This window comes from Chrysemys picta, chromosome 24 (assembly GCF_011386835.1).
Source record: "Chrysemys picta bellii isolate R12L10 chromosome 24, ASM1138683v2, whole genome shotgun sequence".
Classification (NCBI taxonomy): Eukaryota; Metazoa; Chordata; order Testudines; family Emydidae; genus Chrysemys; species Chrysemys picta.
This window is the reverse complement of record NC_088814.1, coordinates 2,345,459-2,369,335: the sequence shown is the minus strand read 5'-3', so window position 1 is coordinate 2,369,335 and position 23,877 is coordinate 2,345,459. Positions and strand designations below refer to the sequence as shown.

Genomic DNA, 23,877 nt, shown 5'->3' with positions numbered 1-23,877 from the left:
ATATATTGCTGGTGGTTAGTGTGAGCGTGTGGAAGCTTGTACTGAAGCTGCCTGTTCTGTAGATCTCCGAAGGTGTCATTCATACACTTCAAACTGCACTTAATTCTCCTCTTCTTAAAACTAAAATTTAGCATAGTCATATGAGAGAAACCCGCATAAACCCTCATGCATGGGCTGCATGAGGGGACTGTATCCAATGAATATTAGCTCAGATAGCAACAAGAAGTGTCTGATTCATAACCATAGACATTAGGGTAGGAAAAAACCCTACCCTAAAAAACCCGCTAAATCAACTATTCCATTTCCACAGCCCTTTTGCCAAAGCCAGATTGTTCTCCTTAGTTTATTGTCCAGACCAGTTTTAAATGATTCGTGTTATGGGGATTCCACCACTTCCCCTTGGGGACTATGGCACAGTCTAACAGACCTATCTGAGCACATGGCTTTGTGTTTAACCCAGTACTAGAAACCACTGAAAAGATTTCCCAGACACAGGTTTCTTGATTGCATCAGGCAGAAGCAAAGTTTTATTAGAGACACTTTTTCAGCAGAAGGTAAATTACCAACCACGGTACAGATTAACTCAAGTAAGTAATTATTGTGATTGGACACACAGAACATCACAGAATGGAAGAAGCAAATAGCATGATAGGCGGGAAGGTGGACCAAGGCTCAGATGGGCCCCTCAGGACAGTGGCGTTGGCATTAGCAGCGTTGAGTAATTCTGAAGAGCTCTTCTCCATGCTCTTTGTAGAGGTGCACAGTGCTGGCTGAGCTCTCGCTTTGTCCGTGGGTGGGTCTTTGCTCGGTGCGTCTTGCTCTGGAAGATGCCGGTTTCTCTTCTTAGTCACAAATCTTTCTGCCGTGCCCTGAAGAGGGATAAATAGAGCCATTACTTTGCTTAGAAAGGAAGTAAAACCTTCCCTGCAGCATCAGGCTTTGCGATACACCCTGAGAGGGGGGGCTGCACACACACCCCCTGCTGACTATACATTCTGATGAGCTCCAGAACTGCCCCCAAATGGTTTATGTGTTTAGAATTCAAGTAAAGAATACAAACCCCGCAGGTCGGGCCAGCCGCTGTGCTGGGAATGCACAAGCACAGCTCCTTGTGCCCTCCCCCGGCCTTGTCCATGCCCTAGACACCCAGTTCACTCTGCCCCCAAAGGTGGTTGATTTTTCCTAGAATTCAAATGTAAATTGTGGGGCTCCCCCCTCGGCTGGATGGACCTCCCGGAGATACTGTTTGTGGCCTTGGATCCATTTTCCCATCCCCCACCAACACCTCGTTGGTTCCGTCTCTCTGTTTTGAGGACATTTCGCCTCCTCCTTTGCCCTACAAAACAGCCAGCCTCCATTTCCAGCCTCTTTCTCCAAGTTCTCTAGACTCTCTCCCTCTCTCTCACTGCTTCCACTTCCGGCTACTTCTTTCTTTTCCCTCTTTCCTCCTCCCTCTCTTTTAGCTCTCTTCTCCCTCACTTGCACCATTCATAATTCATAGGGAGAGAGTCACAGCTGCATTTGGTCCTGTTTCTTGCCAACACCCCCCATACCACACCACTGTTGTGTCACCATGTCCTACCAGACTCTCCAGTTGCCTTACAGCAGGGTCCTGAAAGCTGGGCCACAACACCTCAGAACCACCTAACAGAGAGTGGGTTTGACAGCGTCTCTCTTGCCCTGTTGGTAAGAAGAGGACTAAAGAAACATTTCCCCTTATCCGGTAAGTCAGTTCTTACCTTTTAGATCACCAGGGTGGCAAGACGTGACATGGGGGACAGAGTGAGAAGAAGAGTAGCAGTGGGAAGTTTTAATGACTGTTCCTCCTCCTATGCCACCTGCTACGCCAAACCCTCCTTCCGAGCCACTGTGACAAGGAAAGAATGTTTGGTGAATGAAACGGAAACCAACCGTACAACGGCATTGTAGGTTCAGTGAAGCCATGTGACTTTTCCTGTCATCAATCGCTCCCAGTCCAGCAAAGAGCCAGGACCTGGCCAGCACGCCTCCCCAGCACCCTCACTCCACTTCATCCATGCAGAAAAGCAAAAGGCCACTCATTCTCCCCACTATCTTTGCCACAAAGGATGAATTAGTCATAGGCTGCCATTGCCAATGGGCTTTTTAAAGAGGGTCTGCTGTATCCCTTCCTTCCAAATCAGGAAAAATCTTTGCCTAATTATTTATACCGCTTGTTTCACAACGAAGTGGAGTTGGGGACATGCCAGATGCTTGGGATAAAAGAAGGAATGACCTGGACTTTTGGCAAAAACGCACATTGGGTCTTTTCTGCAGGTTCGAAATACTTAAGTTAATCTCTTCTTACAATTGTCTCTCATTTTCACAGCTGCCTCTGCACCCCCTGAATCTCCACACTCTCTATCATTTTAGATCTCACACATTGCACAGATCACAGCAAAGGTGTTTGCTTTATGCCCCGCTGTGTCTATAGTCTACGTACACAATGTCACGCTGTCCTCCTTCCAGCAGGCAGCGGTAAGTGTGAATCTCCTGCTCCAGTCGACATTTGACATCCAGGAGGACCTTGTACTCGTGGTTCTGGGACTCAATTTCTGTTCGCAGGTCAGCCAGTTGCTGCTCCACACAGGTGATCTGTTGCTGTAACTGGCACAGGTGGCTGTTGTAGCGACTTTCGGTTTCAGCCAAAGAGGCTTCCAGGTTGTCCCTCTAAGAATGAAGCAAAAAACCCACATGTACTTTAGCCATGCTCTAAATTAAACCCATTTGGATGCAGGAAGTTGAGGATTTCCTAGGCAAAAATAAAAGCAAATCATTGCTAACAATGGGTTTGTCAACGATATCGTCACTGCTACGTGAAGTGCCAGGCCGGGCTGGTCCCCATCAGTCCAGAAATCCAGATGTCAGTGTGTCACAGGTGAGATATCAATGGTGACAACATCACATACCTGGCTAAGATGGGATTGCAGATCTATCTCCAGGCACTGCAACTGACGTCTAAGTTCAGCGACCTGGTTGTTGCACGACTCAACCTCCTGACTGCTTGTGATGACCTCACGATTCACCTCCTCAATCTGAAAACCAGAAACACAGAATAAAGAGCTTCAGCGGGATTTTTTAATTGTCAGGAGGATCTAGGAGTGGGTGACAAAAGATGTAAGATAGGCAGGGGCTGGGCAAGTTTTCTGCACACTGCAATTGATCTCATCTATTGCTTGTAACTCCCCTTGCTATTCTAATGCTAAGACCCCGCACAACTTCACCAGTAATTCTCCTCTGTCCTCACTGACAGGCTCGCCCACTGTTCCACCAACACACCTCAATAATGACATGTAGCAAACCCTGTTCTTCCATGAGACACATGCACTGTACATGCACAGGGCCTCTATCCACTGTGACCTGGTCACTATACATCTATGCTGATCATGTTTGGAACATATGTTACAGGAATAAATTCTCCCCATGGCGTGAATGTGTGATTCTGAAATAGCTCCTGTATTTTTGCTTGAGAGCGTTACGGTTGTGATGAATTTACCTTGCATTCATACCAGTCCTCAACCTCTTTGCGATTTTGTGCAATCATTGTTTCATACTGGCATCTCATCTCCTCTAGGATTTTCTTCAGATCTGGGCCAGGACAGGAATTGACCTCCACGCTGACATCACCAGTGGACTGGTTTCTCAGACAATTGATTTCCTGCAAAGATAACCCAGATCAGCTTGTTTAAAAAGAAAAAAACGTGAGTTGAGTTCTCGGGCGAGTGAGAGCAGCATGCCACTGTCAGTGAGCCTCTGCATCCAGGGGCCCATTTCTGACAGTCACAACAACTGTCTCTGATGCATCTTCTCCAGGATAGACCCAGCCCTGATGGGGAAACCACAGATGATTTCTAAGCAAAACTCCACAGTGAGCACTCCTGAGGTAAAGAAACAGTGGGTGTTTACTGGGATGTGTGATGGTTAATCCCAGCAAGTTAAAGAATTCCTGACTATTTTTGCTGGAAAAATTAACATGTTTTATACTTCATCCTCATCTGGGTCATTGTGTCACTGGATCTTGCACGAGAGGTGTTTTCCTGTGATGGTTTCTACATTTTGCTTTTTAACAGTTTATGTTTTCACAAGAGCCATTTTTGTGCGTGGCTCTTCTATACACCAAATCCAGTCAGAGCATTTCCACTGCCATTTTTGTTGCATACAGATTGTGATAGAATTAACTTTGATGAATGAAAGTCACTCATTTTCCTGAATGGGTTTGGACTAGTGTTGCAGGTTCTCTTGACCTCTTTTTGACAAAGAAGTCATTCCTTATCTTAGATTATTCACAATTTGTTGGCTCTCTTCATATTTTTTCCTTTCATATTTACATTATAAGAGAAGGGAGCTTGGTTCAGTGCTTAGAGCTCCTGACCTACTGTTCCTGGATCTGTTACTGAGTTTCCAAGTGATCTTGGGCAAAACACTTCTCTTAGCCATTCCTTAGAAATCCTGGCTTCGCAATAGAGAGAATACTAGCATCACAGGGATGATGTTAATACTAACAACAACTCACTTCTAGTGTCTGTGGTAGCTCTCTCTCCTTCCCCTTTTGCAGAGCCCAGGAGCTCCCAGAAGCTTGACATTCCTTCCTAAGACTCAACTCCTACATTGCTCCCAAACCTTAGAGGGCTGGACCTGAGCTCTTGGGCTGCTTGTGACAATTACTCCAGCACAGGATCCACCCTCTTTATATTGAATATGATTAGGCAACGGGGTTTGTGAAAGGAGCAATATCATAATAATGCAGATTATTATTAATATTCTCTTGATCGTAGTTGCACTCATGCCCTGGTGTTTTAATCAGGATCAGGTCCCCACTGGTGTAGTAAGTAATGTACAAAATTTAAAAAAAATCCATTTACGGGTATGAGCCCTTACCTCCTCATGGTTCTTCTTCAGACAACACAGCTCTTCCTTCAGGCACTCAAGCTGCGCCTCCAGGTCAGACCTGCACAGGGTCAGTTCATCCAGAACGTGGCGTAAGCCATTAATATCGGCCTCCACACTCTGGCGAAGGGCCAGCTCAGTCTCAAACCTAAGCCGTGGACAAGAAAGACAGAAAAGTCAGCCCCTGGCTGAGCCCACCATTGAGGGTTCCTGGCATCTGCACTTTGGTTAGGAATGGGTCTGGGTTTCCCTTCTTTCAGCTTTACCTTCAGAGCTGTGCTTAAAGTATAACACACTGCGTCTGCTGCCTAGTCTATCTGTGTGTTCAAAGGCAGGGATGTGATGTTTGGTTCGTAAAAGACCTTCTTCAGCTTTTCTTGCCCCTCTCCTCTCTACTGGAACTACTACAGAGATGTCCCACGCTAATTTTTCTGCACTTCCCCTGGGAAATAATCTAAACTCTTTTCTTTATTAAAAAAATCCGTGGGCCAGACTCTCAGTTGGTATAAATGTGCTTAGCTCCATTGTCTTCAATGGGCTCATACCAACATACATCCATTGTCCCTATATTTTAGCCCCCTAAACCCCACAAGCAAACTCTTTGTTGCCTCAAACACTCTGTCCTGGAAATGCCCCTATTCTGGCACCTCTAGAGTCAAAGACCGAAGGCACATCTCAAAATCTGAGACCACCAATTATGTGTCGTAGTTCCTGAGTACTCCCGCATTGGTCTGTCTGTATCCATTGTTGTCTTTTGTCTTCTAGAGGGATTATGGACTCTTTGGGGGTGGTGAGTGTCATTTTGTTCTGTGTTTGTACAGTGCCTAGCACAATGGGGTCCTGGTCCATGACTGAGCTTCATAGCTGCTACTCTAATACAGATAATTAATAATAATAAAATCTCACAATAATACAACCTGTCATGAATCAGGAATACCAGTAATTCTTGGTTGGGGGATTTCTTCATTGTCAATTTGTAAATAGGATGTGAGGGAACAGGAGGAGAATGACAGGGTTTGTCTGCTACAGAGAGGTACTCACTTCAGTCTGAAGTCATCAGCTGCCATCCTGCTGTTATCAATGTTCAGAATGATCTTGTTGTTGTCTAGGGTAGCGCAAACAATCTGGAAAAGAAGAGGGCAGGGGATTTTCAGCCCTGAAGTCTCTTCATTCTGTTATGCTCAGTGTCATGTTGCAAAATTCAGACAGATGGGAAGCACAGAAAATTTCTGATCCAAGGCGAAATGTTTGAGAAATGTCCAAGTGTGTGAAGTGAAATAGGTGAAATGAATGTGTGTGTAAAAACACACAGTTAAGATGCTAACAGTTTTGCAATTAGAATTAGTGCTCTCTGGTGCCTGCTATAACAGACCTCACATTTTCAAACTTGGTCTAGAGTTCGTAACTATGAGTTTATATTTTTTCAGTGCAAGACTTAGATTACAGCTCAGCATTTGGCGCGTATCTCTCTCCTGCACCCTGTGATTCTGTCTGCTTTGTTTTTCCTAGCTGACTAATCCTTCTCCAGAATATACTTGGAAAATATTTTTTACAAAAATTAAATTGCCCATTCAAAACTATTGGTGACAAAGTAGTCTTTTTTTCTTATTGTTCTTTAGGGGAATATTCCCCTTTCCCACCCACACCTCTGGATAGGAGCTCAAAGTTAGTTGAAATAGAAATGGGATTTTAACTAGAATCTGGGAAAACTGATGACAGGACACAATGTAATAATGAAGATGACTCAGTGAATTAATGAATGAATTTCTCTTCTCATCTCCCTTTTGGGTATAAATATATTAAAACATCCTGTTACAAACTTCATTCACGAGGAGTACTGACCAGGCCCAGAGTGTTCCCTGCATATGTAACCTTTTTCTCTTTGTACAAATCTGGTCAAGAAAAGGCAAATTTTAAATGGACTCATGAGTTTTCACACCCTCACCCGTAGTTCATAAAAGCAGTTGCCTTAATTTATGTCTGCAAAGAACATTTTACAAAAGTGAAATAGGATCTGAACACAGACTCAGAAGGAAGCTCTTACAATGGGGAATACAGCCAAAAAAACTATCACCTGATTTTGAAGATCTTCTATTTCCTTATAGTAGCAGCTGTAGTCCTTTGGTACACCGGTGTGTCCATGATGGGCATACCATTCCTTGATTTTGCACTCTAGGGCAGCGTTTTCTTCCTCCAGGCATCGCACCTTGTTCAGGTAAGAAGCCAGGCGGTCATTAAGGTTCTGCATGGTCAGCTTTTCATCACAGGTGACAAATACGCCATCTCCACAAAGACCACCACCACCAAAGCCACCACCGACTGCACCACCAAAGCCACCACCAACAGCACCACCAAATCCACCTCCATATCCACAGCGGGTGCTGCCACCACTGAACCCAATGCTGGAACAACCTCCATAGCCGTATCCTGGGTGACCTCCTGCTAAGACACCTCCATAGCTACCTCCAGAAAAGCTACCAGCACTCAGTCCTGCTCCACAACTCGCACCACCACTGTAACTCCTACCCGAAAAGCCTCTACCGCTGCCTATCCCACAGGAGCTGTATCTTCCAGAAGAGACTGAAGAAATCCTTCCCCCACCACCGCCTCCAACTGCACAGCTACCACCACTACTCCTCCCTTTGGTAGAGAGAGTAACAGTCTGCTTGGTGCTGAAGCTCATAGCGACAGCGATTAAGAATCCAACCCAAAGCCCAAAGCAAGAGGCACAGCTTGATATGAATTCAGACTGCAGAGTTTCTATCCCCACAGTTCTCTATTTATACCTTCTACAGTGGGTGTCACCAGTCGGGTGTTTCTTCTTCCCATGGGGCTGGCTAGTCTTGCTGTTTATGCCAAGAATAATTTCCCAAAGGCAGTTTCCCTCCAGAAATCCCAGTACACAAGGAAATTAATTTACACTTTAGCAGCTAGTTCCCAATATACACTCGCAATGATGTTTCATGAATCAGCAGCTTTTCTTTATGACGAAAATTTTACAAGAAGCAGCCAGGAGAAACACTGCCTAAATTATACACTGGGAAGAAATAATACAGCTTATTGCAACAGAAAGCTCTTTATATATTGTTCTTTTATTTAAATTTTTATTTTGTCTTTAATAAGCATGTTTTTCATATGAGATGCTGGGGTGTAGATATCGAAGATCAAAGTGAATGAATGAATAAACATGGAGTCATACTTTAGTAAAGTGAAACTAGTGATGAACCTCTCAGTGGAAAAATCTGAGACATCGTGCTATAAATATTCAGGTCTGCTCCTAATCCTGTGACAGATGCTAGGTCCCATACACTCCTAACAAAGAGAATTGTTAGCCTGTTGAAGTAGAGCAGGGGTTCCCAAACTATAGTCTGTAGATCACTGATGATCCACATGGAGCACTTGCTGGTAGTCTGTGGAGAGTTGGATGGTTCCCCTTCTCCTTGTGTTCAGCTGAAAACTGCATTAAAATAAGCAAAAAATACATTCAATGCTTTCCTACTGTTACTTTTCCTATGTAAGTAATTGCTGTAGATGCCAGCTGGATGTTTTGTGACGGTGAGTGAAAGGGGAGATGGTCCATGCAGTGGTGAATGGGGGTGGGGTTGTCCATGGTCAATTTCCCTGTTAATATTTGTTGTGTGTAAGAAAAACTCTGGGAACTCATGAAATAGAGAATGTAAAACTGGACTGCTGAAAAAACTGGAGGAACAACTGGCTGGCTGCAAGGGGTGGACTAGGTGTGACCGAATAGATCTTTTCCATTGCTAAAGTCTAAGAATCTATACTGAGCAGGGAAGTGAAAGTGAGAAGAGCTGTTCTCATTTCTGAACTGCACAGTAATTGGTGTTAAAACATTCTGGACACCACTACCGCTATGATATACAGATGGGAACTAGAAGAGGAGTCACAGAACTGGCATACTACCAAAAAGGCCAGTAACATTTAAACCCGGATGGAACCAGTCAGCTGTGAACAGCTAAGATTCGCTAGCATGAGATACTGTGCTAGGGATCTGGAAGCCCTAACATAGAGATTGAGGAGCAATCAGGAACTCTCTGTATAAGGAGAGGCTAAATTCCTATATCATGTTGCCTGAATGAGACTGAGAAAGGGATTCCATATTAGAGAGAAAAGGGTTATTGAAAAACTACTTGCTGTTCTGAGCACCTAATTCTCCAAGTCCTTCTCCTCTGGGATCTGAAAGACAATCCTTCCAAATTCATACCTCTCAAACCATCTCCTGTTTACTGGTAGGAATAGCTATCTATATTACGCACCTATATGGCTCTCATCCCATAATACCCAAGTGCCTCCCAAGTCTTTATGGATTTATCATCATCCCATTCATGTAAGTTAGGGTACTGTGATCCCCATTTAAGTGACTGATTTATTTATTTAGATTTCAAATGATAAAGGGGATGCCTATCACATGGCTCTAGATGCCACGTTCATTAATTATGCGGTACATGGAAACCCCCAACAGCATTAAAATAATCATTCCATAGAGAGATGATGTGACTTCCTCAAGGTCACAGAATGAAACTGTGGCAGAGCCAAGAATTACATGCAGGGCTCCTGAATTAGGCTACAGTGCTATAAACCCAAGCCAGTCCTCCCTTCAGAAGTGTGCCCCACTCACGCCCGAAATGCAAGTCAGCAAAGACACAATCATGAGGAAAGTTGTAGGGAGAAAAATCTGATTTTCATCGTTTGGAGTCTGGAGTATAATTGGAGTCAGGGTGAGGCTCCGAGGACAAACAGAAATTAATATAATGCTTTTATTGCTTGAAGCTTTGGTTATGCTGTGTAGGATCTCTGAAGAAATTAGCCAATAGCTGTCCTGTAAGCAGCATTTGTGGATGGGGTAACATTTTGATCCCTCTTTCAGAGGTATCATTTTACCACAGCAGAGTTCCACTTTCTTGCCGGCACAGCAAACCTTGCCTGAATTACATGCAGCACAAACAGAGGGTCATTGTCAATTCCACCTTCAGTATTTTAGGGAGATTTTTGTACATTTGTAGTTAGCTGCAGATGCCATTGCTCGACGTACAGGCCCTGCCATGGATCCGAGAGGGAAATGCATTTATGTTTGCTACTCATAGGGTGACCAGATGTCCCAATTTTATAGGGACAGTCCCGATTTTGGGGTCTTTTTCTTATATAGGCTCCTATTACCCCCCACCCCCGTCCCAATTTTTCACATTTGCTGTCTGGTCATCCTAGCTACTCATCTCATTAACTCTCTCCTGCTCTCTGTGACAGCAAACTGTCCTTTTGCTTCAAAACTTGCAGCATCAGGTGTTACTGTTTTTCCCACCAAAATGATTAATTTCCTGTTGCACCTTCCCACCGATGGCTTTTTATAACAATGGGCAGAGTTAATTTTCAGGACATCGCTCTCTCTTTGTCTGTCTGGTTCTTTTGTTCATCAAAAGTCCACTATAGAATATTTTCTCTAAGAGCCCTGTGTGCTCCATGAGGAGGGTGTGTCCAAAGCAGCAGAACTTTCTTTCGTAAGCATTGCTTCCGTGATGTTTCTGAAACCTTGTTGTACATGATTTTATCTTGTCACTTGTCATAATTACCTTTTACAATTTGCATAATAGCTGCCAGGCGTCGACTATTAAATGTTTCCAGTTCTTTGATGTGTGACAGAGAGTAAGTTGGAAATCAGTACTTTGATTTTTGCATGCGGGTGGGTGTGGGATACTGTGCTGATTGCAATTTTAGTGTTGCAACTCTTCAAATTCAGACTATGCCTTTTTATTGGGCTAATGATTCGCTGGTCAGTAATGATCATGTCTGACAAAATTCCAAGCAGATAAAGGAAATCATTACCATGCTGAATTTGGCAACACTAGGTCTTAAATATACCTTCCAAGGTGCCGGTCTTGTACATTACTTCAGTTTCTCTCACACTGGTGGTTAGTTCGTCGCTTTGAGTTATCTCAGCACATTTGTTAGTGATGCAGTGGGGGTGTGGTAGAGCGTGTGCAACAAGAGCAGAATCATCTACTCATAGAAGCTCATCCTTAACCTCCTCGATTTCTTGTCTGGAGGCTTTAATCTGCTTGCAGAGTCTGCCGCTATTTCACAATGCAATAAAAATTCCTGCCATTTACACACTGGGGGCATCATCGTCGATCGATCATCATGGCAAAGAAGAATCCAAAGAAACTTACATTAGGGAATACCGGGAAGAATGAAGTGGGAGCGAAGGCACAGCTGGTTCACCCTCCTTTTATATTTTCTTGCTGGGATGTGTGTGCAGTGATGGATTGGAATAGGAGACAACGCCGGAGCCTGCAGCGGAACACGGAAATGTACTGGCAGAGCACTGTGTGAATGTGGGAAGTGAGCCACAGAGCTGCACTATTTAAAGTGCTTGAAACACCTGACATTAAGGTGGTCAGTCCAGTGCAGATAGATAGATTCTGAAATGATTCTTCTGTTTGTATTTAATATTTTTTTAAATATTGTACATTTATGATTTGTCATTCATGTGACCACTTTACAGCATAAAGCATTTACAGCCATTGATACTAACACAGTGCTAGACTAGGTGGAGACAATAGACCAGAAGAGGTGTGACGTATAACTATTATTTCTTGTTATTTCTATTGCAGTAGCATGTACAGATCCCACACAAGCATAACAGTGCTATCGTCGTAGGCTCTCGTGAGAAACCTGCACCAGCACATTGCCCAAGTTCTGGATGAGACCTTTGAAGAGATCACTGAGGCCGATTACCGCGATGTGAGAGAGCACATCAATGCCCTATCTAGGCATGCACGCAGCCCTAACCCTCCTCGCCCCAAGAGCCCGCACCGAATAACTTCCTTCCCAAAATAAATGCCGTTACTATTTACCAGAGGGGAGTCTTGCTTCCTCTGTTGGCGAGTAAGAGTCAAAATGTTACCCTTCCCTGGGTCCTCAGCAACCCTGATGTTACAGGGCACAAACTGATCACCAGGTGGGGTCAGAAAGACAATCCGTCCCAATGTATAGTATAATTAGGCAAAAGTTTTACACTTTCCTCTGAAGCATCCAGCACTGGTCACTATCAGAGACTGGATACCAGACCAAGGAGATCACTGTTCTCTTCCAAATATGAAGATTCCTTTGCTCCTGTAGGGAGAGTTTATCTATTTCTGTGTTATAAATAATGTTTCATTTCTGAGCAGAGGAATCCCCCCCGCACACACACACACACACACACTGTTCTGTGTGCCTGTGGGCCTGCGAGACATGCTTTGGAATATGCTGTGGATGCTATAAATCTAGCTCCACTCAGGCGTTCCCTATTTCCTCCCTGTTGTGTCTCCCTTGTGTTTGTTAACAGTAATTTCTGGTCCCTTCATTTAGTCTGGATCTTGTATGATCATGGAATGACATGACTCTGGACTCTAAAAGGTTTTCTTTGTAGGTGAGTGTGTCCATCAGAGGGGAGCGTAAGAGACATTTCACCCCAATATACCGTGCAAAGCCTTGCAGTTCTGAGTGCTCTGTATAGAATAGATATTACCTCCACGCAGCAAGCTGATGGGTAGAAGATCTCAGAAACCTTTTCTAGGATGTGCACTTATTTTATTTTAGAAATCTTTTTCCTTTGTTTCAAACACCTTTTCACCTTTGTTGTGCACTTATTTTATTTTAATTATGACTTAGAAATCAAAGGCCAGATTCTACACTCTTACACCAGTTTTATGTCCATGTAAACTGATTGATGTGCATGGAATTATCCTGTAAAACCAGCGTAACACAGTGGAAATCAGGCAGATGTTAATATAGTTAATTTTCATTTATAAAGGTCTGAAGAATATCAGACGCTGATTTTAGTGTGTGTAATTGTAGCAATAAATCACCAGCTGTGTAAAAAAAATGACTTTCATATCTAGTTTGTTGTCACATTTATTCAGCAACAGCTGTGCGAACAATGGATTTTTCGGTTCATTAGCCGTACTGAAAAAGTTAAAAAAATATTCTTTCAGCTTGACCCAAAATGAAAAATTTTTGAAATTATTATTATTCCCCAAACCAAAAAGTTGGAGGAAAAATAATTTTGCAGTAAACAAAACAACCCAAAACAAAAAAAATCCTTTCATTTTTGAGCTTTTAAAAACATTTTATGTTTTTTTTAAATAAAATTGAACCTATATTTCTGGATGAAAAGTAGCTGCAAAATTGACAGATTGAAACATTTTGCTTTGGGGTCAATTATTTAGATTTGGGATCAAATGTTTTTACTTTTTATTTTTGACCAAAGCAGTTCAGCGAAATCAGCATGAATTAACTAAATGTTTCCCTCTCTCGGAACGACGTGTTTTGACAAAAAGAAGATATGGCCAGAAAAGGTTACTCAACTCTGCTCAGAGATTCAGAGATTTTAAGGCCAGAAGGAACCATTGTCGCTACGTCATCTGACCTCCCACATAATGCAGACTAGAGAATTTCACCAGTGATTCCTGCATTGAGCCCATAACTTATTGTTAAACTAAAGCATGTCTTTTAAGATGACATCCAGTCTTGATTTAAAGATATCAAGGGATGAACGCTTCACTGCATCTCTAGATAAATTGTTCTCATGGTTAATTATCCTCAAAAATGTCCCTTATTTCCAGCCTGCATTTGTCTAGTTTCAGCCTTCATCAACTGGATGTTGTGTTTCTGTCTGCTGGATTAAAGAAAATCAGAAACCTATCCAAAATCTTCTTCCAGTGTATTTATAGACCATGGCCAAAGCCGCTCTTAACCTTCTTTCTTGATAAATTGAATAGACAGAGATTCTTGAGTCTCTCATCATAAGGCAGGTTTTCCAGGCTTGATTTTAGCAACTGCAGCCATTATATTTCTGTTTGTATTTAACAAGACCACTCTGCATTACAAATTAATTTTATCTTTTTAAATACTGTCCATTGGGCTGAACCTGGGCTGATTTTTATATCTTTGCAAAGTCCTGCTCATGATATTCGAGATCTCAGAAAGTTTGGGCTGGACTGGCGAAAGATAGGGATGAAGAAAATTTGTAGCCAAGGATTCACCATCCATGGAAAATATAGACTCTGATTTATCGAGACACTTTGTGAGTGAAGATCATTCTTAAGGTATGTATATGTTTTAAAAATTAGCAAAGCATTGAGCAGGAGCAGTGTCCTGGCCTGCCGTACGAGCTACGGGAATGCACTGTACAGAGGACACTCTAGAACAGGGGTTCTCAAACCCCAATTTAATGGGGTAGCCAGGGCTGGTGTTAGACTTGCTGGGGCCCAGGACCAAAGCCCAAGCCCCACCACCTGGGGCCAAAGCCCAACAGCTTCAGCTCTGGGTGGCGGGGCTCAGGTTACCGGTCCCCCTCCTGGGGCTGAAGCCCTTTAGCTTTGCGCCCTCTCCCCCTCCCCCTCCAATCTGGGGTGATGGGGCTCAGGCTTTGGCTTTGGCCCTCCCCGCCAGGGCGGAGGGTCTCAGATTTTGCCCCCCCTGGCCTGGGGTGGTGGGGCTTAGGTGGGCTCAGGCTTTGGTCCCCCCTCCTGGGGTCATGTAGTAATTTTTGTTGTCAAAAGGGGGTCGCAGTGAAATGAAGTTTGAGAACCCCTGCTCTAGAATAATCTATGCACATCACTGACATGTGGCATACACAGTATTACCCCCATTCACTTAGACAAGTTAAAAGAATGATAGTCCTTTTTTACTGAGAGGAGAGAAAGATCTTCATCCTGTAAATAACAGCTGGAAGGCAGGACGGCTCTGTACATCAAAGGTTATTTGTGACTGTCGGCCTGCAATGTACAATTGTGGGATGCTGTGTTTAGGAAGTTGGTAGATGAACCCGGATGGCTTCCTCTTTATTTCTTTCTTGGAATAACCTAGCCAAATGCTAACAACCTGTGAGTGCTCCAGACACGCTTCTACAGTACTTTCATTGGATGTTTGCTCAGACCATGGCCCGTCGGCTTGCCACAGTGTGGACACATGGTGGTTCACTGCTTCTTGTGTACTGCATCTAAAGGGAAATGGCCCAACTCCCTTGACTACATTCTGCCCTCCTCACCAACATGCGCTACAGCGATAGCATCTTCCTTGCTCTCTACCCACCATGCCAAAGGGCTCTGTTCAGTGGGCACATTTAAATAGTTCAGTCTGGTTTTAAAGGTATTACACATTCCAGCGATATTTAAAATGGGGAATATTTCTGGAACTAGTAATACTAAAATCAGAATTAATTTTAAGTGCATCCATTATATGTGAAATATGGATTCAGTGACATAAATATTACATATAAAATGTTATATTCTCTCTCTCTCAGCCTCTTTTCTCCCCATCTAATTTCTACCCATAAAAGGAAAAGTTTCAAGATAGCCACTCTCCCACTCCAACTTCTGAGTTGAAACTGTAATTTCACAAAATCTTAGAATTTGAGAAAATGTGTCTGGTTCAAGTGAGGCCCCAGCGCACAAACACAGATGACCAGGTTCTGACAAAAACTGTCACAAACCCATTGAGAACTAAACCCAGTGTGTGGCTCAGAGAGGGACTGGATTGTTCGGGGGTTGGTAATGGCTTACATAACCTTTCGCCTTTAGAGTACTAGGCTGAGTTCAATTTGACTGGTAGTGACCAAAGGAATAGCCCAGTGACCTGTGTGAAGGGAATTGGTTACTTTAGTCCATTTCATAGGGGAAACCCTAGAAGTCACCAGGCCTGTCTTCTAGTATTATACTGAGGCATTCAGTCTGCACAGCTGTCAGCCAGATTTTTCAGCTGTGCTCAATTAACCTTTTTTTTTTTAACCTAAAATTTAGCATAGTGTTCTGAAAGAAACCCACAAACTCACATAAACCAGCCCGTATGCGCTGTACATATAGACTGTGAACAATAGCAGCTTATACAGTAACAGGCAGTGTGTTGACATAGAAGTTAGGGCTGCAAAAGACGTGCTAAGTTAGTTAGTCCATTCCCTCAGACACATTGGCCAAAGCAAAATTGTTCTCCTTAATTTACTGAGATGAGGCTTCCACCACTTCCCTTTGGGGACTATGGCACAGTCTAACAGACCTATCTGAGCACATGGCTTTGTGTTTAACCCGGTACTAGAAACCACTGAAAAGTTTGATAGAGGAAATCATTTCCCAGACACAGGTTTCTTGATTGCATCAGGCAGAAGCAAAGTTTTATTAGAGACACTTTTTCAGCAGAAGGTAAATTACCAACCACGGTACAGATTAACTCAAGTAAGTAATTATTGTGATTGGACACACAGAGCATCACAGAATGGAAGAAGCAAATAGCATGATAGGCGGGAAGGTGGACCAAGGCTCAGATGGGCCCCTCAGGACAGTGGTGTTGGCATTAGCAGCGTTGAGTAATTCTGAAGAGCTCTTCTCCATGCTCTTTGTAGAGGTGCACAGTGCTGGCTGAGCTCTCGCTTTGTCCGTGGGTGGGTCTTTGCTCGGTGCGTCTTGCTCTGGAAGATGCCGGTTTCTCTTAGTCACAAATCTTTCTGCCGTGCCCTGGAGAGGGAGAAATAGAGCCATTACTTTGCTTAGAAAGGAAGTAAAACCTTCCCTGCAGCATCAGGCTTTGCGATACACCCTGAGAGGGGGGGATGCACACACACACCCTGCTGACTATACATTCTGATGAGCTCCAGAACTGCCCCCAAATGGTTTATGTGTTTAGAATTTAAGTAAAGAATACAAACCCCGCAGGTCGGGCCAGCCGCTGTGCTGGGAATGCACAAGCACAGCTCCTTGTGCCCTCCCCCGGCCTTGTCCATGCCCTAGACACCCAGCTCACTCTGCACCCAAAGGTGATTTATTTTTCCTAGAATGCAAATGTAAATTGTCGGGCTCCCCCCTCGGCTGGATGGACCTCCCGGAGATACTGTTTGTGGCCTTGGATCCATTTTCCCATCCCCCACCAACACCTAGTTGGTTCCGTCTCTCTGTTTTGAGGACGTTTCGCCTCCTCCTTTGCCCTACAAAACAGCCAGCCTCCATTTCCAGCCTCTTTCTCCAAGTTCTCTAGAGTCTCTCCCTCTCTCTCACTGCTTCCACTTCTGGCTACCTCTTTCTTTTCCCTCTTTTCTCCTCCCTCTCTTTTAGCTCTCTTCTCCCTCACTTGCACCATTCATAATTCATAGGGAGAGAGTCACAGCTGCATTTGGTCCTGTTTCTTGCCAACACCCCCCATACCAGACCACTGTTGTGTCACCATGTCCTACCAGACTCTCCAGTTGCCTTACAGCAGGGTCCTGAAAGCTGGGCCACAACACCTCAGAACCACCTAACAGAGAGTGGGTTTGACAGCGTCTCTCTTGCCCTGTTGGTAAGAAGAGGACTAAAGAAACATTTCCCCTTATCCGGTAAGTCAGTTCTTACCTTTTAGATCACCAGGGTGGCAAGACGTGACATGGGGGACAGAGTGGGAAGAAGAGTAGCAGTGGGAAGTTTTAATGACTGTTCCTCCTCCTATGCCACCTGCTACGCCAATCCCTCCTTCCGAACCACTGTGACAAGGAAAGAATGTTTGGTGAATGAAACAGAAACCAACCGTACAACGGCATTGTAGGGTCAGTGAAGCCATGTGACTTTTCCTGTCATCAATTGCTCCCAGTCCAGCAAAGAGCCAGGACCTGGCCAGCACGCCTCCCCAGCACCCTCACTCCACTTCATCCATGCAGAAAAGCAAAAGCACATCACTACGAGGCCACTCATTCTCCCCACTATCTTTGCCACAAAGGATGAATTAGTCATAGGCTGCCATTGCCAATGGGCTTTTTAAAGAGGGTCTGCTGTATCCCTTCCTTCCAAATCAGGAAAAATCTTTGCCTAATTATTTATACCGCTTGTTTCACAACGAAGTGGAGTTGGAGACATGTCAGATGCTTGGGATAAAAGAAGGAATGATCTGGACTTTTGGCAAAAACGCACATTGGGTCTTTTCTGCAGGTTTGAAATACTTAGGTTAATCTCTTCTTACAATTCTCTCTCATTTTCACAGCTGCCTCTGCACCCCCTGAATCTCCTCACTCTCTGTGATTTTAGATCTCACACATTGCACAGATCACAGCATAAGTGTTTGCTTTATGCCCCGCTGTGTCTGTAGTCTACGTACACAATGTCACGCTGTCCTCCTTCCAGCAGGCAGCGGTAAGTGTGAATCTCCTGCTCCAGTCGACATTTGACATCCAGGAGGACCTTGTACTCGTGGTTCTGGGACTCAATTTCTGTTCGCAGGTCAGCCAGTTGCTGCTCCACACAGGTGATCTGTTGCTGTAACTGGCACAGGTGGCTGTTGTAGCGACTTTCGGTTTCAGCCAAAGAGGCTTCCAGGTTGTCCCTCTAAGAATGAAGCAAAAAACCCACATGTACTTTAGCCATGCTCTAAATTAAACCTATTTGGATGCAGGAAGTTGAGGATTTCCTAGGCAAAAATAAAAGCAAATTGTTGCTAACAATGGGTTTGTCAGCGATATCGTCACTGCTATGTGAAGTGCCAGGCCAGGCTGGTCCCCATCAGTCCAGAAATCCAGACGTCAGTGTGTCACAGGTGAGATATCAATGGTGACAACATCACATACCTGGCTAAGATGGGATTGCAGATCTATCTCCAGGCACTGCAACTGACGTCTAAGTTCAGCGACCTGGCTGTTGCACGACTCAACCTCCTGACTGCTTGTGATGACCTCACGATTCACCTCCTCAATCTGAAAACCAGAAACACAGAATAAAGAGCTTCAGTGGGATTTTTTAATTGTCAGGAGGATCTAGGAGTGGGTGACAAAAGATGTAAGATAGGCAGGGGCTGGGCAAGTTTTCTGCACACTGGAATCGATCTCATCTATTGCTTGTAACTCCCCTTGCTAGTCTAATGCTAAGACCCCGCACAACTTCACCAGTAATTCTCTTCTGTCCTAACTGACAGGCTCGCCCACTGTTCCACCAACACACCTCAATAATGACATGTAGCAAACCCTGTTCTTCCATGAGACACATGCACTGTACATGCACAGGGCCTCTATCCCCTGTGACCTGGTCACTATACATCTATGCTGATCATGTTTGGAACATATGTTACAGGAATAAATTCTCCCCATGGCGTGAATGTGTGATTCTGAAATAGCTCCTGTATTTTTGCTTGAGAGAGTTACGGTTGTGATGAATTTACCTTGCATTCATACCAGTCCTCAACCTCTTTGCGATTTTGTGCAATCATGGTTTCATACTGGCATCTCATTTCCTCTAGGATTTTCTTCAGATCTGGGCCAGGACAGGAATTGACCTCCACGCTGACATCACCAGTGGACTGGTTTCTCAGACAATTGATTTCCTGCAAAGATAACCCAGATCAGCTTGTTTAAAAAGAAAAAAACATGAGTTGAGTTCTCGGGCGAATGAGAGCAGCATGCCACTGTCAGTGAGCCTCTGCATCCTTGGGCCCATTTCTGACAGTCACAACAACTGTCTCTGATGCATCTTCTCCAGGATAGACCCAGCCCTGATGGGGAAACCACAGATGATTTCTAAGCAAAATTCCACAGTGAGCACTCCTGAGGTAAAGAAACAGGGGGTGTTTATTGGGATGTCTGATGGTTAATCCCAGCAAATTAAAGAATTCCTGACTATTTTTGCTGGAAAAATTAACAGGTTTTATACTTCATCTTCATCTGGGTCATTGTGTCACTTTGTGACCTGGATTCTGCATAAGAGGTGTTTTCCTTGATAGCCACATTACACTGTTAACAGATTATATTTTCACAACAGCTACCATTTTTGTGTGTGTCTCTTCTATACTCCAAATCCAGTTAGCCCATTTCTACTGCCTTAGCTTAGTTTAGTCTCAGTGTGTTGGCTCTTTGAATATTGCTTCCTTTCATTATTGTGTTTTAAGAGAGGTGAGCTTGGTTCAGCGGTTAGAGTTCCTGACCTACTATGCCTCGATTTGCTCCAGAGTTTCCGAGGGATCTTAGGCAGACTCTTCTCTTAATTGTTCCTTAGATATCCTGTCTTCAAAATAGAGAGAATACTACCAACCTCACAGTGGAGTTGTTAATACTGATTCATTGCAATGGAACATTTGCACTGTTTTGAGTAAAGTTCTTTGGATGAAATATGCCAAAGAAGAGAAAAGTTATTTTATCGGTCCATGACAAATCAGCTGGAAGATTTATCCAACTCATGCTAGTGTCTCTGGTAGCTCTCTCCCCTTCCCATTTTGCAGAGCCCAGGAGCTCCCAGAAGCTTGACATTAAGACCCAACTCCATTGCTCCCAAACCTTAGAGGGCTGGACCTGAGCGCTTGGGCTGCTTGTGACAATTCCTCCAGCACTGGATCCACCCTCTTTATATTTTAAATTAGAATGAATATGATTAGGCAACGGGGTTTGTGAAAGGAGCAATATCATAATAATGCAGATTATTATTAATATTCTCTTGATCGTAGTTGCACTCATGCCCCAGTGTTTTAATCAGGATCAGGTCCCCACTGCTGTAGTAAATAATGTACAAAATTAAAAAAAAATCCATTTAAGGGAATGAGCTCCTACCCAGGGCAAAGTAGGCGGTTGCCTAGGGCGCCAAGATTTGGGGGCGCCAAAAAGCGGTGCCCCCAATTTTTTTTTACAGCGTTCCTACGCCCCCTCCCCGAGCGCGCGGTCGCCGCTCCACTTCTCCCGCCTCCCAGGCTTGCAGTGCCAATCAGCTGTTTGGCACCGCAAGCCTTGGAGAGGAGGAGAATTAGAGCGGGGGCGGCGTGCTCGGGGAGGAGGCGGAGCAGAGGTGAGCTGGGGTGGGGAGCTGCCACACCGCTCCCCGGAAGGGGAGCTGCCACGGGGGGGGGGGAGCTCAGGGCGGGGAGCTGCCGCAGGGCTTGGGGGGGGCGCAAGGTGGAAGTTTCACCTAGGCGTGAAACTTCCTTGCACCGGCCCTGCTCCTACCTCCTCATGGTTCTTCTTCAGACAACACAGCTCTTCCTTCAGGCACTCAAGCTGCGCCTCCAGGTCAGACCTGCACAGGGTCAGTTCATCCAGAACTTGGCGTAAGCCATTAATATCGGCCTCCACACTCTGGCGAAGGGCCAGCTCAGTCTCAAACCTAAGCCGTGGACAAGAAAGACAGAAAAGTCAGCCCGTGGCTGAGCCCACCATTGAGAATTCCTGGCAGCTGCACTTTGGTTAGGAATGGGTCTGGGTTTCCCTTCTTTCAGCTTTACCTTCAGAGCTGTGCTTAAAGTATAACACACTGCGTCTGCTGCCTAGTCTATCTGTGTGTTCAAAGGCAGGGATGTGATGTTTGGTTCGTAAAAGACCTTCTTCAGCTTTTCTTGCCCCTCTCCTCTCTACTGGAACTACTACAAAGATGTCCCACATTGATTTTTCTGCACTTCCCCTGGGAAATAATCTAAACTCTTTTCTTTTTATAAAAACCGTGGGCCAGACTCTCAGTTGGTATAAATGTGCATAGCTCCATTGCCTTCAATGGACTCATGCCAACTTACATCCATTGTCCCTATATTTTAGCCCCCTAAACCCCACAAGCAAACTCTTTGTTGCCTCAAACACTCTGTCCTGGAAATGCCCCTATTCTGGCACCTCTAGAGTCAAAGACCGAAGGCACATCTCAAAATCTGAGACCACCAATTATGTGTCGTTGTTCTCGAGTACTCCCACATTGGTCTGTCTGTATCCATTGTTGTCTTTTGTCTTCTAATGGGATTGTCGGCTCTTTGGGGGTGGTGAGTCATTTTGTTCTGTGTTTGTACAGTGCCTAGCACAATGGGGTCCTGGTCCGTGACTGAGCTTCATAGCTGCTACTCTAATACAGATAATTAATAATAATAAAATATCACAATAATACAACCTGTCATGAATCAGGAATACCAGTAATTCTTGGTTGGGGGATATCTTCATTGTCAATTTGTAAATAGGATGTGAGGGAACAGGAGGAGAATGACAGGGTTTGTCTGCTACAGAGAGGTACTCACTTCAGTCTGAAGTCATCAGCTGCCATCCTGCTGTTATCAATGTTCAGAATGATCTTGTTGTTGTCTAGGGTAGCGCAAACAATCTGGAAAAGAAGAGGATCCGGGGGATTTTCAGCCATGAAGTCTCTTCACTCTGTTATGCTCAGTGTCACGTTGCAAATTTCAGTCTTTTTACTCTCCCAGTATTCAAATTCAGACAGATAGGAAGCACAGAAAATTTCTGATCCAAGGAGAAATGTTTGAGAAATGTCCAAGTGTGTGAAGTGAAATAGGTGAAATGAATGAATGTGTAAAAACACACAGTTAAGATGCTAACAGTTTTGCAATTAGAATTAGTGCTCCCTGGTGCCTGCTATAACAGACCTCACATTTTCAAACTTGGTCTAGAGTTCGTAACTATGAGTTTATATTTTTTCATTGCAAGGCTTACATTACAGCTCAGCATTTGGCGTGTATCTCTCTCCTGCACCCTGTGATTCTGTCCGCTTTGTTTTTCCTAGCTGACTAATCCTTCTTCCGAATATACTTGGAAAATATTTTTTACAAAAATTAAATTGTCCATTCAAAACTATTGGTGACAAAGTAGTCTTTTTTTCTTATTGTTCTTTAGGGGAATATTCCCCTTTCCCACCCCCACCTCTGGATAGGAGGAATACTGACCAGGCCCAGATTGTTCCCTGCATATGTAACCTTTTTCTCTTTGTACAAATCTGGTCAAGCAAAGGCAAATTTTAAATGGACTCATGAGTTTTCACACCCTCACTCGTAGTTCATAAAAGCAGTTGCCTTAATTTATTGTCTGCAAAGAACATTTTACAAAAGTGAAATAGGATATGAACACAAACTCAGAAGGAAGCTTTTACAATGGGGAATACAGCCAAAAAATGTCACCTGATTTTGAAGATCTTCTATTTCCTTATAGTAGCAGCTGTAGTCCTTTGGTACACCGGTGTGTCCATGATGGGCATACCATTCCTTGATTTTGCACTCTAGGGCAGCGTTTTCTTCCTCCAGGCATCGCACCTTGTCCAGGTAAGAAGCCAGGCGGTCATTAAGGTTCTGCATGGTCAGCTTTTCATCACAGGTGACAAATACGCCATCTCCACAAAGACCACCACCACCAAAGCCACCACCGACTGCACCACCAAAACCACCACCAACGGCACCACCAAAGCCACCTCCATATCCACAGTGGGTGCCACCACCGAACCCTATGCTGGAACAACCTCCATAGCCGTATCCTGGGTGACCTCCTGCTACGACACCTCCATAGCTACCTCCAGAAAAGCTACCAGCACTCAGTCCTGCTCCACAACTCGCACCACCACTGTAACTCCTACCCGAAAAGCCTCTACCGCTGCCTATCCCACAGGAGCTATATCTTCCAGAAGAGACTGAAGAAATCCTTCCTCCACCACCACCTCCAACCACACAGCTACCACCACTACTCCTCCCTTTGGTAGAGAGAGTAACAGTCTGCTTAGTGCTGAAGCTCATAGCGACAGCGATTAAGAATCCAACCCAAAGCCCAAAGCAAGAGGCACAGCTTGATATGAATTCAGACTGCAGAGTTTCTATCCCCACAGTTCTCTATTTATACCTTCTACAGTGGGTGTCACCAGTTGGGTGTTTCTTCTTCCCATGGGGCTGGCTAGTCTTGCTGTTTATGCCAAGAATAATTTCCCAAAGGCAGTTTCCCTCCAGAAATCCCAGTACACAAGGAAGTTAATTTACACTTTAGCAGCTAGTTCCCAATATACACTCGCAATGATGTTTCATGAATCAGCAGCTTTTCTTTATGACGAAAATTTTACAAGAAGCAGCCAGGAGAAACACTGCCTAAATTATACACTGGGAAGAAATAATACAGCTTATTGCAACAGAAAGCTCTTTATATATTGTTCTTTTATTTAAATTTTTATTTTGTCTTTAATAAGCATGTTTTTCATATGAGATGCTGGGGTGTAGATATCGAAGATCAAAGTGAAT

The 23,877-nt window shown here is 44.2% G+C and overlaps 2 protein-coding genes across 2 annotated transcripts; both read right to left on the bottom strand.

The window, feature by feature from the left end:
• Window positions 1-496: 496 nt before the first annotated feature.
• Window positions 497-7,665, bottom strand: LOC101945565 (keratin, type I cytoskeletal 19-like). Its single transcript, XM_024100806.2, has 8 exons — window positions 6,980-7,665; window positions 5,947-6,029; window positions 4,897-5,053; window positions 3,515-3,676; window positions 2,928-3,053; window positions 2,462-2,688; window positions 1,740-1,867; window positions 497-869 (listed from the first exon to the last, which is right to left on the bottom strand). Exons 1-8 carry the CDS (start codon window positions 7,586-7,588, stop codon window positions 844-846), a joined length of 1,518 nt encoding a protein of 505 aa, XP_023956574.2. The 5' UTR covers window positions 7,589-7,665; the 3' UTR covers window positions 497-843.
• An 8,380-nt stretch (window positions 7,666-16,045) lies between these two features.
• On the bottom strand, window positions 16,046-23,461 carry LOC101943485 (keratin, type I cytoskeletal 19-like). The gene is made up of 8 exons (XM_065577466.1): window positions 22,780-23,461; window positions 21,889-21,971; window positions 20,843-20,999; window positions 19,075-19,236; window positions 18,488-18,613; window positions 18,022-18,248; window positions 17,286-17,413; window positions 16,046-16,415 (listed from the first exon to the last, which is right to left on the bottom strand). The coding sequence occupies exons 1-8, from the start codon at window positions 23,383-23,385 to the stop codon at window positions 16,390-16,392; spliced, it is 1,515 nt and encodes a 504-aa protein (XP_065433538.1). The 5' UTR covers window positions 23,386-23,461; the 3' UTR covers window positions 16,046-16,389.
• Window positions 23,462-23,877: the final 416 nt, after the last annotated feature.